General features: G+C 32.4%; 2 protein-coding genes across 2 annotated transcripts; one reads left to right on the top strand and one right to left on the bottom strand.

The window, feature by feature from the left end:
• Window positions 1-733: 733 nt before the first annotated feature.
• On the top strand, window positions 734-3,132 carry LOC113403819 (zinc finger CCHC domain-containing protein 10). The gene is made up of 3 exons (XM_026644432.2): window positions 734-985; window positions 1,069-1,236; window positions 2,194-3,132. Exons 1-3 carry the CDS (start codon window positions 942-944, stop codon window positions 2,393-2,395), a joined length of 414 nt encoding a protein of 137 aa, XP_026500217.1. The 5' UTR covers window positions 734-941; the 3' UTR covers window positions 2,396-3,132.
• A 550-nt stretch (window positions 3,133-3,682) lies between these two features.
• On the bottom strand, window positions 3,683-13,827 carry LOC113403812 (DNA replication licensing factor Mcm2). The gene is made up of 15 exons (XM_026644419.2): window positions 13,690-13,827; window positions 13,399-13,562; window positions 12,822-12,988; window positions 12,037-12,226; window positions 10,939-11,431; window positions 10,162-10,365; window positions 9,210-9,441; window positions 8,622-8,713; window positions 7,493-7,578; window positions 6,945-7,112; window positions 6,508-6,669; window positions 5,844-5,994; window positions 5,417-5,516; window positions 4,931-5,070; window positions 3,683-4,257 (listed from the first exon to the last, which is right to left on the bottom strand). Exons 1-15 carry the CDS (start codon window positions 13,690-13,692, stop codon window positions 3,970-3,972), a joined length of 2,640 nt encoding a protein of 879 aa, XP_026500204.2. The 5' UTR covers window positions 13,693-13,827; the 3' UTR covers window positions 3,683-3,969.
• Window positions 13,828-14,336: the final 509 nt, after the last annotated feature.

Raw genomic sequence — 14,336 nt, 5'->3', positions numbered from 1 at the left:
AGGCTATGATGGAAATGGTGATTTATATTCCCTTGGATGTCCTTGGTGGAGCCGGTGATACATACCTCATGTCAATAATTTTAGCCACTGTTCGTGCGACATCCAAGTTAATATATATATATTTTTAAAAGCAACAATTTTATTGCCATACGTGTTGACATTAAAACAACATAATTAAGTTGTTCCCCAAACCGCCAATTAAGTATCATCATCATGTCATTCAAAATAGACAACTTCACACCTTATCCTATTTTACTATTTTTATTTTATTACAAATTTAAACATTCACATTATTTATAAAATTATAAATCTAATTATTATTAAGAATTAAATTATTATTTTATTGTTAGTATTTCTATGCAATAAAAATATTTTTAATTACGCCAAAGAAGTAGAACTTCTCACGCAATTTATATAACACACGTAATTTATTTTTCCTTTCTTTTACATATTTAATTATGTGTCAACTTACTTGAATTAAAATGATTATTATTATTTAATGACTATGTCTCTAGAAATCTAGAATACTTAACAATATACTTATAATATATTAATAGGATAAAATTGTTTTTACAAAATTTCATAATATTACAAGTTACATTATAATATAACATATTCGGGTCAAACTTATTAACAAAAGTCTGGGTCTAGCTTCATTTTTGCCAACCTAAAAAACGTTACCAAGAGAAGATATTATGTACCATCCTTTATCTTCAATAATAATTTTTGTTGACAGGTATCACCAATCCAATCACTAACAAAGGTTTGTGTTTGACAATTTTTCTATGGCCACGCTTGACGCAAATTTGTGTGCGCATCAGATTTAATTGTGATCAAGAAAGAGTCGGACATCTCTCAAAAATACATATTTATTTTCCGAAACAGTTAAACGATTTTGAGTTGAAAATATTACAAGACTACAGAGCATTATCTGAGGAAAAATGACTTTGGGTACTTACAACAGGCATCAAGCAGAACGCAAAAAGTGAGAAATTTTCGAAATACCTGTCCTTCATATTATTATTTTTATATCGATTATGAGATATAATAATTATATATAATTTGCAGGCAAGCAGCTTTGGCAGCTGCATTTCCACAAGGGATTCGCTGTCAGAAATGTCTGGAATATGGACATTGGAGCTACGAATGTAAGGGCAAACGTAAGATACCAGTGCGTCCGTCTCGCTCCCAGATCTTAAAGAAGAACTTGAAAGCGAAGCAAGAGAATGACTGCAGGTGAGATTTACTTCTATAATATACTGCTATTGACTAAATTAAGATGTTTTTTCCGAATTCAAATTTCCGACTACCTTCATCAAAGGTATATAACTTTGTTCATTTATTTCGTCAAAAATAAGATAATTCTTAGCATTTATACTGTAATTATGCATCACACATTTATATTATATATGCAAATAAAATTTTAGGTATATTTAGATTATTGCTGTGAAAATAACAATACTTATTGATAAATGTTCGAGGGTAGTTTATAATTACTCTTTTTAAATTAGTAAAACATTTAAAATTCAACTGAAAAGTTAAGAAATGGACGCAAATTGTGGGTAGTAAATAATGTGCTAAAACTACCTGTTGATAATGATTCAAAGTATTTTTTTTACACTGCTGAGACGCAAAGATCATTTTGCCTTATTCTTAAGATAGAATATTCTTGTTTGAGAAATTATCATTGCTTGCGAAGGTAATAACAACATTATTCTAATACCATTTAGGCTCACTCTGGCCATTAGACTAAGAATTGAATTAACTCTTTTTTAATGATATTACAACTGATTTTGTATACCTCATACACTATTGTTTATCCTTTTCCAATTAAAGAAGGAGTAATGTTAAACAAACCTTAGATGTTGCCATCCATATTATTTGCTCTGCTATATTATGCACTACAGACAGTTCTTGAATATTTATTTAATCCATTTTCTTATTTATTTATATACAATTTAATTTCACTTTCAAAGTTCCACGAACTTCGACATTTAAAATGTCATTCTTTCAAGAATCCATAATGAAGGATGATAGATTAATCAAGATCTCATGCACTGCTATAGCATAATTCAATATAACTGAAATAGACTAGCCATTGTTGTTTAATTGTTATTTACTTTGCAAGAAGCTAATTTGATGAACCAATCTACAAATTCCGCAGCATTTATGAAATGATTCTTATTCTTTTAGCAATGGAAAGTGCAAGATACCAAACAAAAAGAAGCGCACAAACTCAGATTGCTCGGATTGTTCCGATAGCAGCTCATCTGGCAGTTCTTCAGACTCGTCGTCAGGTAGCTCAAGCTCCTCCAACAGTGACAGCAGCAGTGACTCTGAGAGCGACAGCAGCAGCAGCAGCAGCAGTGGCTCCGAGTCATGTAGCGACTGTTAAGTTGTTGGAATTTTCTCATTTAGATTTATTTTTATGCATTTGAAGATTAATTTTAATTTTTTAATGAATATATTTATTATCTATAACAAACTTACTTATAATCTTTCTTTTATAGTTTTTATTTTCTTTTTCTATCTGTATCTATATTGGAAATAATTGTTTCTTTGTTTAAATGCTATGGAGATGTTCCAGTTTGCCAGTATGTTTGATACATGATGCTGGTCATTGAAAATTAGGATAAGTTAAATTTTTGTCTATATATTCCTTATTAATCATACTGGCATATTATTATATTTTTAACTTGTATTATTTCATTGTTACCTGATTGCTGATAAACAAATAAGACTTGGGTTAAAGAATAATCTATGACTTAGTTTATCTTAATTATATTAGGCTTGTAAAAATTGTTGTAAGTTATTCTATTTATTGTTTATTGGTAATAAAGGTCATTATAATTTATATTTAAAAAAAAAATTAGATTATTAATTTGTGTGATTCTACTATCTTAGTGTTAATGTTTTAAAAATGTGACTCTAGGCATAGTTTTAAAGCTGTAAAAACATGCTCTTATTGTAGTTTTAAAAACATAAATGTATTGTAGTAGATTGTGTATTTCTCTATTTTACTATTTATATTAAGACTATGTAAAATGTTTTCTGGAGTTAAATTGTTTTTATTTAATTAGCAAAGTATGAAATTCGAATTTTAATATGAATAAAACAATTTCAGTAAGGTAATGCATATTTTATTCAATAAAATGACAAAAAAATCAGTTCAATTTAAACCGGCAAATGGGTTACATTACAGAATACTTAACAACTTTGTACTTAAATTTAAGGCACATATTATATTAATAATAATTGTGTGTAATTAGGTGGGTTTATTTAACACGTTTAATGAAAACAAGCTTATATAGTGCATGTTTTATGATCACAGATAAACATTTTTGACTGTAGAACTCGACTGTATTGTTTTAGTTTATAGATAAAAATTAGCAAACATTGTAGTTAATTTTATTTTAATGAAATGAATGTTACATAATAATATACTTAATTATAAAAAAATGATTTTCTATTAAAACAATTCTATTCAAATTACATTAAGGAAATAAATTTTATTGCAAATACAATTGTAATATTTCTTAACTTGTCATTGTCGTCATTGGTTAAATACAAAGCTCTATTTGAAGCTGTTTACATATATAACTCTACATAATGAATGTCATTTAATATATAGTAAAATATACAAATGAAAAATTCGTTGAGAAGACGAAATTAGTCTTAAAATACGAAAGCGACAAAATACCTTGCAATCCGATTCAGCTCTGACTTAAGATATTCGAATTTTTTTTGCAATTATACCAAATTTTAAAGATACCGCTTACAACTATCATTAATACATGTAAAATAAAAAAATTGTGAATATTGTCGTCTGTGGGAATATACTCCTAGTATTATATAAATGACAAGAAAAAACAAAAGATTCAATATGGTCGATCAACAAGACACATCATATAACAAAGCAACGAAGAAAGCTTAAAATTTAAAACACACTCTCTTAACAATATTTTAATTTTATGATACAGTCGGCACTTCGGGAAGTGTATGAATAATGACTTTACGTTTTTGATCATAGCTGAAGCTGTTTAATTTGAATATTCTGCTATCATAGAAGGGTTTCAAGTCTGAAATGTTAATCTGCCTTGCTCGCTCAATAAGATCCCGCTCAGAGATTTCAATAGTTGACTGTGAATGATTATGAAGACCCCGCATATATGCTAGTTGATCCATTGTAAGCTGACGGAGTATGTAGTAGAGTAACTCACTATGATCTTTCTTGTATGATAGATATTTCTGGAATGTCTGTAAACAAATTAATTTAATTTTATAATTAATGCGCTTCAATATCTTTAACAGTAAATTTTACAGTATATATATATTATTAGTTTAATAGAACTATATGATTGTTCATATTATTATACAATTAGTATTGTAAACGGTATTTAAAGGAATATATGTGAAAAATAAATAAACATAAAAGTATTGTGTTACTTCATTAGGTGTTATATAACCCAATTTAAAAGAAACAAATATTTCTATACTCCTAAACTAGGAAAGCCATTACTTTTCCAAAGATTAAAAGTATTCCATAAATGACGCATTTCTGGGCTATGAGGCCAGGCAGAGAAGGACCGAATTTCATCATGCTTCCAATGTCGGTTGATGAATACACATGTAGCAGAATTTAATTGAAATACATGTGTGCAGGTCCCTCGCGATGTTTTCTTTCACCGATGAACATAAGATTAATTATAGGCAAAACTTAAGCACATGGAAAGTCAGTAGTGCTTGAACTCGCACTCATCGGTTCTCGGCCCAAATATTAAATAACAAAAAACGAATGCAACCTTTGAACTGAAATGGTGACCTTTGCTACAGAAATGTTCCAATCAAATGTTACAATGTCACAATGGTACTTAAATTCAACATTGTTATATATTTTAAATAATATTAAAATAAGGATATCATATATTACCTGTCTCATAGCGCGCATGACGCTGTACTTCTGCGTATCCACAAAGCTCTCCAGCATGGTTCTGATGGCGAGGTTAACGTCTTCCTCATTAACTTGGTTCCGTAAGTGCATCCGTGCGTGCGCTTCGCTCATCCGGATGACTGAAAAATAGGAAATAAATTGGTATGTAAGTTTCAATTATAATAGGTAGGTGTACTGACAGGCCCATCTTATGGTGCATGGTGCACCACCAACCTGACATCGCCAATACGCCACCAACTTTGGGAATCAAGAAGTTACGACCATTTTCCTGTAATTACTCTAGGCCACTAACCTTATACTGTTCCCAACAATTATAAGTATTGCTGTTTAGCGGTAGAATAAATTATGAGAGGGTGATATCTCTCCAGTTAGGCTTGCACAAGGCCCTACCACTATTTTTTTTTTGTATATAATTGTATAGGTATTGGTTGAAAGTGATTAGAATTATTTATTATTATAGCATACCAGATTCAATATGTCGAACGGTGATAGGCAAGCTGCCGGTTGCCAAAGATTCTTGTCTCAGCTGACTGTACATTTTCGCAACTTTGTCTTGGTCCATATTCTAAAGGAAAATTAAGAGGAATCAACAGATATTTTAATGAAATTGATATAAAAGTAAAAGTTTTAATATCAATACTAATATTATAAACTCTATGTCTGTCTGTTACTCTCGTAAAACCAAGCTTGAACTCTAAGGAAGGACATAGGTTACTTTTTATGACAATTAGTATGTATGTAAATGTACAATTTAAAATTACAATATTTAGATATATTTACGAGTATGATCTACAATTAAACTAGTGTCTGTATATATTTTCAAAGCGAAGGTCCATTTTTGATAATCAGCCAAAAAGACTGACTATTTAAACTAAATATTTTAAAATTTTACCTGTAATTTTGGATGAACATTTTCTCTCGCATACACAATGTACTTCTTAAATAGATCTTGAGGTAGGATAAATTCATTGTCCGTTGATGTATCTTCTATAGATGTACCACGTTGAGTTGGGTGATGTCTTATATGTGAGCTCACTACAAATCTAATGTAAAAAATTTAATACAATTTTATTTCTTTGAAGTATTTTATTAAATAAACCTCACAAAGTTCAGGTAAAGTTATTTAACTAATAACTCTGTATAATATCATATATATATACATATAAGATTAATTATTAATAACAGCAACACTGGGGAGCATGAGGCTTTAAGCTACTCCATATATTAAAGTATTATTTATTTAATTCATAAGCTTAATTAACTAACAGTTTTTTTATTCATATATTGCTAAAAATTTAAAGAACCATTGATATTCGGAAAATGGAATGGCCCAGTGGCCAAGATGCGATTAATTTTTAGTTATAATTCATCTTATTCTCGGTAAAGGAAAACATTGTTAGTAATCAACAGAATCGTAACACAATGTGTGTACAATGTTTAAAGAAAATTTCCTATGTCATCAGAGACCTTTGTTCAGCAGTGGCTAGACTACTACTATATCTGTACATATGTAAACGCTTCAACACTTTTATTATTATCAAAATATATTTACTTACTTAGCTAAGTGAGCATCTTGCATGGGATCAGCTTCGTCCCTGACTACGCAGAGCACGTCGAACCGAGACAATATCGGTTCGGAAAGGTTGACATTCTCCGTGAATGTGAGCGACGCGTCGTATCGACCGCCGATAGGGTTAGCGGCTGCTATTATTGAACATCTGAAATGGTAACAAGCATTTAATGAGTTTCAGTTCATATTTAAATACTAGCTGTGCCCGCGACTTCATGCGCGTTTGAATGAAAACTGAAAGTCCCGTCAAAATCCCGACAGATAGAAAATAATTGAAAATGTTATTTTGGTATATGTACCGTGTATACATATATATGTATTTAGTAAAAAGCGGTTATTTTAACATTACAAACAGACACTCCAGTAGCATATGTATACATCATCAGATGTAATGAGTTCTGTATAAAAGTATATGTAACTCACCTCGCGTGTAATGATGTGACAATACCAGCTTTGGAAATGGATATGGACTGCTGCTCCATGGCCTCGTGGATGGAGGTTCGGTCTTGGTCATTCATTTTGTCGAACTCATCTATGAGACAGACGCCTCGGTCGGCCAGAACTAGCGCACCTGCTTCTAATGTCCATTCCCTGAAAATATAATGTTCTATATATGTATAGACTGTATCCTCGTCGACTTTCGGCCACGTCAGCCAATTTAGATTTTATTGATTGATTTATTTATTGTTTTGATTTTAAGTAATAACATTTATTTTTACCAAAAATGTTGAACACATTGAAATTTAAATCCCGGAATTTTTTTGTAGGAAGCAGGGCACTTATATTGCCAAGTGCAGCCACTTATATTGTTATGAAAAGAGGGAATAGTGTCTGTATTATTTCTCAGCACTATTATTATGTCCTGTGCAGTTTCTTGGGAATCTGTGGTGCCGAAATTGGCCAACATGTCATCATCACCGATAAAATCAAAAATAATAAAGTGTAAGGTACTATGTATTCTACTATAGTACCTTGTAGTCGGGCTCTTTCTCACGTAGGCCGTGAGACCGACGGCACTGGCGCCTTGTCCCGTTGTGAATATGGCTCGGGGTGCGATCTAAAATCACCATTGAGAAACATTATTATTATTATTAGAGCATTGACTGTCTCGTTGGCTTTGTGGCTAGACATAAAGTCGCAGATTCCGAGGTCCTGGGGTTAAATAGGTCCGGCCGATAAAAAGTTAATGGGTGTTCAAAATTGATCAATATCGTCAATAACAGCGCAGAGTTGGAAGTATGTGCACTCGTGCCTCTGCCGTTGATCCGCGTGGACTCTTTCCAGTCGTTTCGGATTTGACGTCCCATCGGATTATGAGAGTGAAGGAATAAAAATGCACGGTCTTTGTTTGAGCGTACACTTGTATACTCTAACATGTCCTGCGCATATTATACAAATTATAATATTCAATAATTGACATTTAGGAGGTGTACAATTTATAAAGGATATATGCAGGGCAGCTCGCTTGGGTTTCAAATGTTAATCGCGAGTAATCTATACTCGAATTATTTGTTTCTGATTTTAATGGAAGTGAGTTAGTGTCATTTCAGACACATGAGACGTTTTAAATCCCAAGATTATCATTGAAGGTATAAGAAAAATAGTTAAAATTTCATCCAATATCAAAGTCTATGGATAAAAGTTTGTTTCATTAACAGAACATTGTATGTATCTCTTTCTAACATAAATTATAAAATATATAAATACAATAATGTACCTTTAAAATATCTCTGTTTCCATAAATAGTCAGCATGTAAGAGAATATCATAATTAAATATTGAATTAATAATAAATTGATCTTCCTCAGATTATTATTATCGTAAAATATTACTCAGTCATCGAGCTTTTACTATTAGAGCAGCAGTGTAATACACTGCTTCGCCTCATAAAGGCGAAGAGGTCTCAGCCCAACAGTGAAACATTAGTGGCAGTTACTTAATACTTCCGCCAACCCGCATCGGAGCAGCGCGGTGGAATATGCTCCAAACCTTCTCCTCAAAGGGAGAGGATGCCTTTAGCCCAGCAGTGGGAAATTTACAGGCTGCTAATGCTAACTTAATATTTTATTATTACAGATATAGAACACTATATTGGACTCACCTTTTCTGTATATTTCAAAAATTGTGATTTAGCTGTACCAGGGTCCCCGCATATCAAAACATTGATGTCTCCTCTTAGTTTATGCTTTTCACCTTAGATAAAGTAATTAAATTAATTATTTTGTAATATTTGACAACCAAGTCAACCAAGTATTTTATTAATAAATATAATATAAATGATACATTTCAAATTCCAGCCAGTGTAGCCTCTTCCAACAACAGGAGTAAATAAAAAATAAACAAATTTGACACTGAATTATCTTTGGTATTTAGTACGGATTTGTGTTAAAAAGGGAATTTTTAATGTTGGCAAAGTTTGAAAGTAAAACGAAAGCAAATGTAAAATATTCATCACGAACTGGTTGTAGTGCATATTATAGCAGAGTATGTAAATCCAATGTTTGTTTATCTTTACTACTTCTTTGATAGGTTCACTATAGTTTGTTAGTTTGATAATATGAGACCACCTTGCAAAATATTTGTCACTTTGCTGCTTGCTTGCAGCCTACAGTCATGTAAACAAACTTGGCAACACTGTCTTCGGAGTTCATGTAGATGACATATTAAAAATAAAAATTGTATTACTCACCAGGATTCTTAGGTTCACCCCCAAACAAGGCGAGTGCTAAGCCTCGTTTGATGTAATCATGTCCATATATAGATGGAGCAATACTTTTGACTATTCTTTCTCCTATTTGAGGATCCTTTGAAAGTTTGACTATGTTGGCAACATCGTCGTCTGTTAGTGAATCCACTATGTGCTTGCAATCCTTCACCACTATATAATTTGCGATGATCACCGTTGCAAATACTGGGAAACCCTGTAATCAAATCAAATCAATTTTATTCAAGTAAACGTCACAACGAAGCGTTTTTGAATCGTCGATATTAAAATACTACCACTATATATCTAATATAAATTAATGTGACCCTTCCCTCCTTATCACTCCCTTCCAGATGCCGTATTTATTATTTCCTACTCCCTAGTGAATTTATTATTTTTTACTACACATTCCTATAACCTTCATATTTATGTTTCATCCAAAAATATTAAAGGTACACATACACTGAGAGATTTCAATTTGATTTGATATTTAGTGGAAAGGATTTTGTGTGCTTAATTTAAAATGAAGAAGCACTTAAAGCAAGTACTATATATTGTTCCCTTTCTAAGATGTAAATGTGTATTAAGATAAAATTATTAATAGTTTTAAACTAACTAACATAAATTTTTTATCTTTTTTTCTTTTCTTCATATAAATATTTCCCGCGGCTTTGGTGATTTATTTTAAAAGTGGGCATGTTCCTAAATATCTCTCATAACCAGTCAGTCAGTCAATATGTAATTAAATCTATCTAATCATCCCAAATAAACGGATATCTTTAAACCAAGCTTTATGATGAGTTATAGTGTTTAGTGTTATTCATGAAAAAATAACACAAAATATATAAATTCATAATAAGATTGTAATCGAATTTCGACCTCTGGGCGATTACTAGTACACTAAATTTGATCAATCGAACTACGAAAAATAATTAACCTGTTCAGTATTTAGAGAGCCATCATAATTGTTAGTGTATATTCCCGTGAGGTCCACTTCGTCGCCAGGCTTGCATCTGTCACAAAGGTCTGACAGCAGTATACAATCCTTGCTCCTTGGTATACGTCCCGCAGGAATCCTCCCTGGAGACTCTTGTATAGTTACTTTTTGGTAGTTACGATACACTGTTTGTTCCATGTTCACCTGTAAAAAATTAAAAATTAATAATGCTAGATAAATATTTCTGTATACTCTATTCCAACCATAACAGGAAAAAAGCTAAATAAACAACATTTGAGAGCAAATTGACGCGATGTCATTGGTCGACAGCTTGATTAATCTATGATATTCACTATGGATTTGCGAGAAAATCTTCTAAGTCGTATGAATTATGACAAAATCACCGGACTTTTAGACATTACTCCAATTATTGTAAAGTGAATGGAACGGACACAACCGTGTAGGCATTTGTAACTCCAAGCTGCTTTCAACAATATTAGACTAATTCAATTTTGCTGGATTTGCCCTGGCAATTGAACCAAGTTTGGATTTGCAGTCTTATAAGCTTTAAGACCAACAAGGCAGTATTGATGTGTCAGAAAATCGTCCACCTTAATAATTATAGTATTAATATATAGCACACTTATATATTTTTGTATTTATTCAGCTGTCAGTATTTTTAAGATTTGACACACTATTATTACCTTAAGTTATTAACATATTACATATAATATATCAAAAGAAATATGCATACAAGCTTTACTTTATCAAACTCACCATAAACGGTCCAGCGCTTTGGCACTCGGGACAGGATCCCGGCTTCACTTCCGAGTTCTGTGACTGCACGAATGGTCCAAGTATGTAACCACAGCGATTACAATCGTACTTCACCACCGACAGCTGTGGCAGGACGCCCGTAGTGGCGGTGATCACTCCCACCGTCCTCACCAATTGATTCAAATGCAGCTTGCGGAACGTCCGCAGCTCTTCAATGAGCGGCAAGTCAGCAATTCGGACGTGGATCTCTGACGTCACACGCTCGTAGCTCGGGAATATCTGCAGGACGATTTCTTTGGCGACCTCATCGAAGATCTGCAGCATCTGGAAGGGGGCTTCCGGCAAAAAGTAAGCCAGTACTTGTTCCCTGCGCGCCAACACATCGAACTCCACGTGAAACGAGGCCTGGTTATGTTCACACATGCGCCGGATTCTTTCTTTGTACACGAATTGGCCCTTGCTGTTTGTGTATGTGCGGAGGAAGTTTTTGAATCTAAAAAATAGACATAAAGGTAAATAGAAGCTATAGTTGCCATAGATGCGGCGCTAATACTAAGACTATGTGATAGTTACATTCGTTGCGGTGTGATAGTTGACATTGAGAATAGCTAGCGTCATCAGTCTCATTTATGTATTCTATTAACATTTTTTAAAATAAAGTTACTTGAGTTTGCCAGAAAAGAGACTCAATAGCGACGTGGAAGTGAAAAAATGGAAATTTTCTTCAGTTTTTCTTCCCGTTGGAAAAACGTGTTATAGATTTCCCCACATTAAGTAAACTCGCCAGTACTCAGAAGCTTATTGCACTGGAGTAGTAGGTAATCTGACCTAGCAGCTACTAAAAAACCAGCAGTACTCTCTCCGTCTCTTCGAGGGGGTCACGGAATCTCTTGTGCATGCTACTGCGAAGCCTAGATTAACTCTACTCCGGCTTAACAAGTATGTTGATAAACTTTTCACTTCCATATTGATTGGCTTATAATCAGATGATAAAAGTAAGGGAATAAAGTATGTGATTACTTATTAGGGACTATAATACACCTATCTCCTACACTAGTTTGACATAAATCTAATAGGGAATAGCATTGGCACTGTTACCTGTTAGATATTTCAGTCCTTGGCCCCAACATAGAGACCCACTCCTTGGTAGTATACCCTTTTGTGTCTTCTAAGTTCTCAATACTCTCAATGCCTTCCTCGACTTGTTCGTCTGAACCCGTAGCAGCCTTCTCTGCAGCTCTTCGACGCTTAGCACGAGGAGCATCGCGGCTTTCATCATCAGAATCATCTGAGTAAAACATCAAATTTTTATCTCATTATTTTCTAATAAATTTAGTTAGAACTTGATAAAAACTTACTACATCCAATTCTAATGGCAGTTACTCCTTATTACAGGTAAAATAAAAAGACCTTAAATGGACATAACATCATTAATTAAGATCTTAATAATCCATAGTTTATAATGTGGCAGAATTATTAGCTAAAGGCAGAGTTTATGTAAATGAGAAACTTTGTGTTTCCCCTACATTGGAAATGAAAAAAATGAAAGTATATATTGTCAAGAGATTCTATTTCAAATCAGTCAAGCTAGGATAATAGCTAAACAGACTAGCTAACAAACATTGTATATAGCTGTTGTAGTTCCACAATAATTTGACTCCTTTTACCAAATTTCAATACTATAAAAGAGCAGAATATTTATCTAGCAATTAACACACTATACAACATCAACTGGTAAGCCAATAAGGTTTTTCTATTGTTCTAAAATACTTGTAAAGTAAATAAATAATTGATATTAGGGGGTTTTTTTAGACCTTTTTTTACTGATTTATTGACAAATAATAAAGCATACCATAAAGTATATTTAATAAATTAATGCTAACCATAAAGTAAATCTCGATCATCTCTCCTCATCCTGCCCTCATCTCTGTCTCGTCGCTGAAGTTCTCGCTCTGCTGCCACACGGTCTCCAACAGACATCGCTTCATAGTCTTCATCGTCCAGATCTTCAGCATCATACCTGTCCAACGCTGGCATTGGACGGTAATCACTAGAACACATAGTTGTTCAAATACAGTAAAATAACATAATTATCCATTTTTTTTTATTCATTTTTTTCTAATAAGAGAAGCTGTCTGTTATATTATAAGAAATAGGAGAGTCTATTTGTTTGTTCACACTGATCCCAGGATCTGCTAGAATAATTTGAATATTTGTAAAGCTAAGTTTGGACTAATAAAGTTATTACAGTGTGGTTCATATTCACATAAACATTAACGCAATTCAAACAAACACGGATATTTTATAGAATACATGATAAAGGATTTAACATAAACATATACATGAATGTATAACTAAATAAAAATTGGTATATGTTTAAAAAAAAATGCATCCAACTATTATAATATGTATATATAAGAATTAATTATACTGTGTAATGTATTTTGTAACATTACTCACGCTTCCATATTATCATTAAAAAGTTCCTCTCCATCTTCTTCCTCTTCTTCGGGATTGTCACCCAAAATAGCCCCTTCATCTTCGAACATCTCATAATCACGAGCTGGAGATGTCATGCGAGAACGAGCTCCATCTCTATCGGGCGTATCAGGTATTGGCGAACTCTGAACACAATAAACAAAATGTAAGAAATATACGAAAATACTGACAACATGTCACAATCATAAGTTTGAGCAAATTATGTATATACAAATGGCTCTTCACAGTTGATAACAATAAAGATATACTAACCATTGTAATTTAAGTTCTTTATATTTGTATGAACTGTAATTTTATTTAAAAAACCTATATTTTTGTTGAATAAATTCCGTTAGTTCAGATCCGGAGACATGTTTTCATAGTTTCGTACTGTACTGTCAGAAAGCGCGCGAAGCAAATCTGACAGTTTCATCTGTCTGACAATTTGCATTTTTTGTGTTACAGACGTTAAATACAGATAAACTAAAACGTCAGAATATGTTAATCTTCCAGAATGTACAGTATACGACATGATTTACATCTATTGTACTTTTCACGGAATATTATGGAATACTAGATATGACTAATGTAAAAGTGAAATGATTTTACTTTTCACACTTAATATTAAATATATGCCATTTTTATTGTCTTCCGACATGAAGCTTTTGTCTGATGAGTCTTACTAAATTTATAATTTTTAAACTTTAAATCTACATCTTTTCTTAATCCGATATATCATATGGTCATTTCTACTATACTTGACTTATTGTTTTATTCCGATATTTAAAATAAACTTAAGATTTTGTATTGTACCTGTACATATTTAAACATAATATTAACTTCAATATAGTTTATAGGGCAAATCAGTGTATTTTTACGCTATCATTAACTATAAGAGTAGACAACTTTATATTTTCAAT

This window comes from Vanessa tameamea, chromosome 20, assembly GCF_037043105.1.
Source record: "Vanessa tameamea isolate UH-Manoa-2023 chromosome 20, ilVanTame1 primary haplotype, whole genome shotgun sequence".
NCBI lineage: Eukaryota > Metazoa > Arthropoda > Insecta > Lepidoptera > Nymphalidae > Vanessa > Vanessa tameamea.
This window is presented reverse-complemented; position numbering and strand designations above follow the sequence as displayed.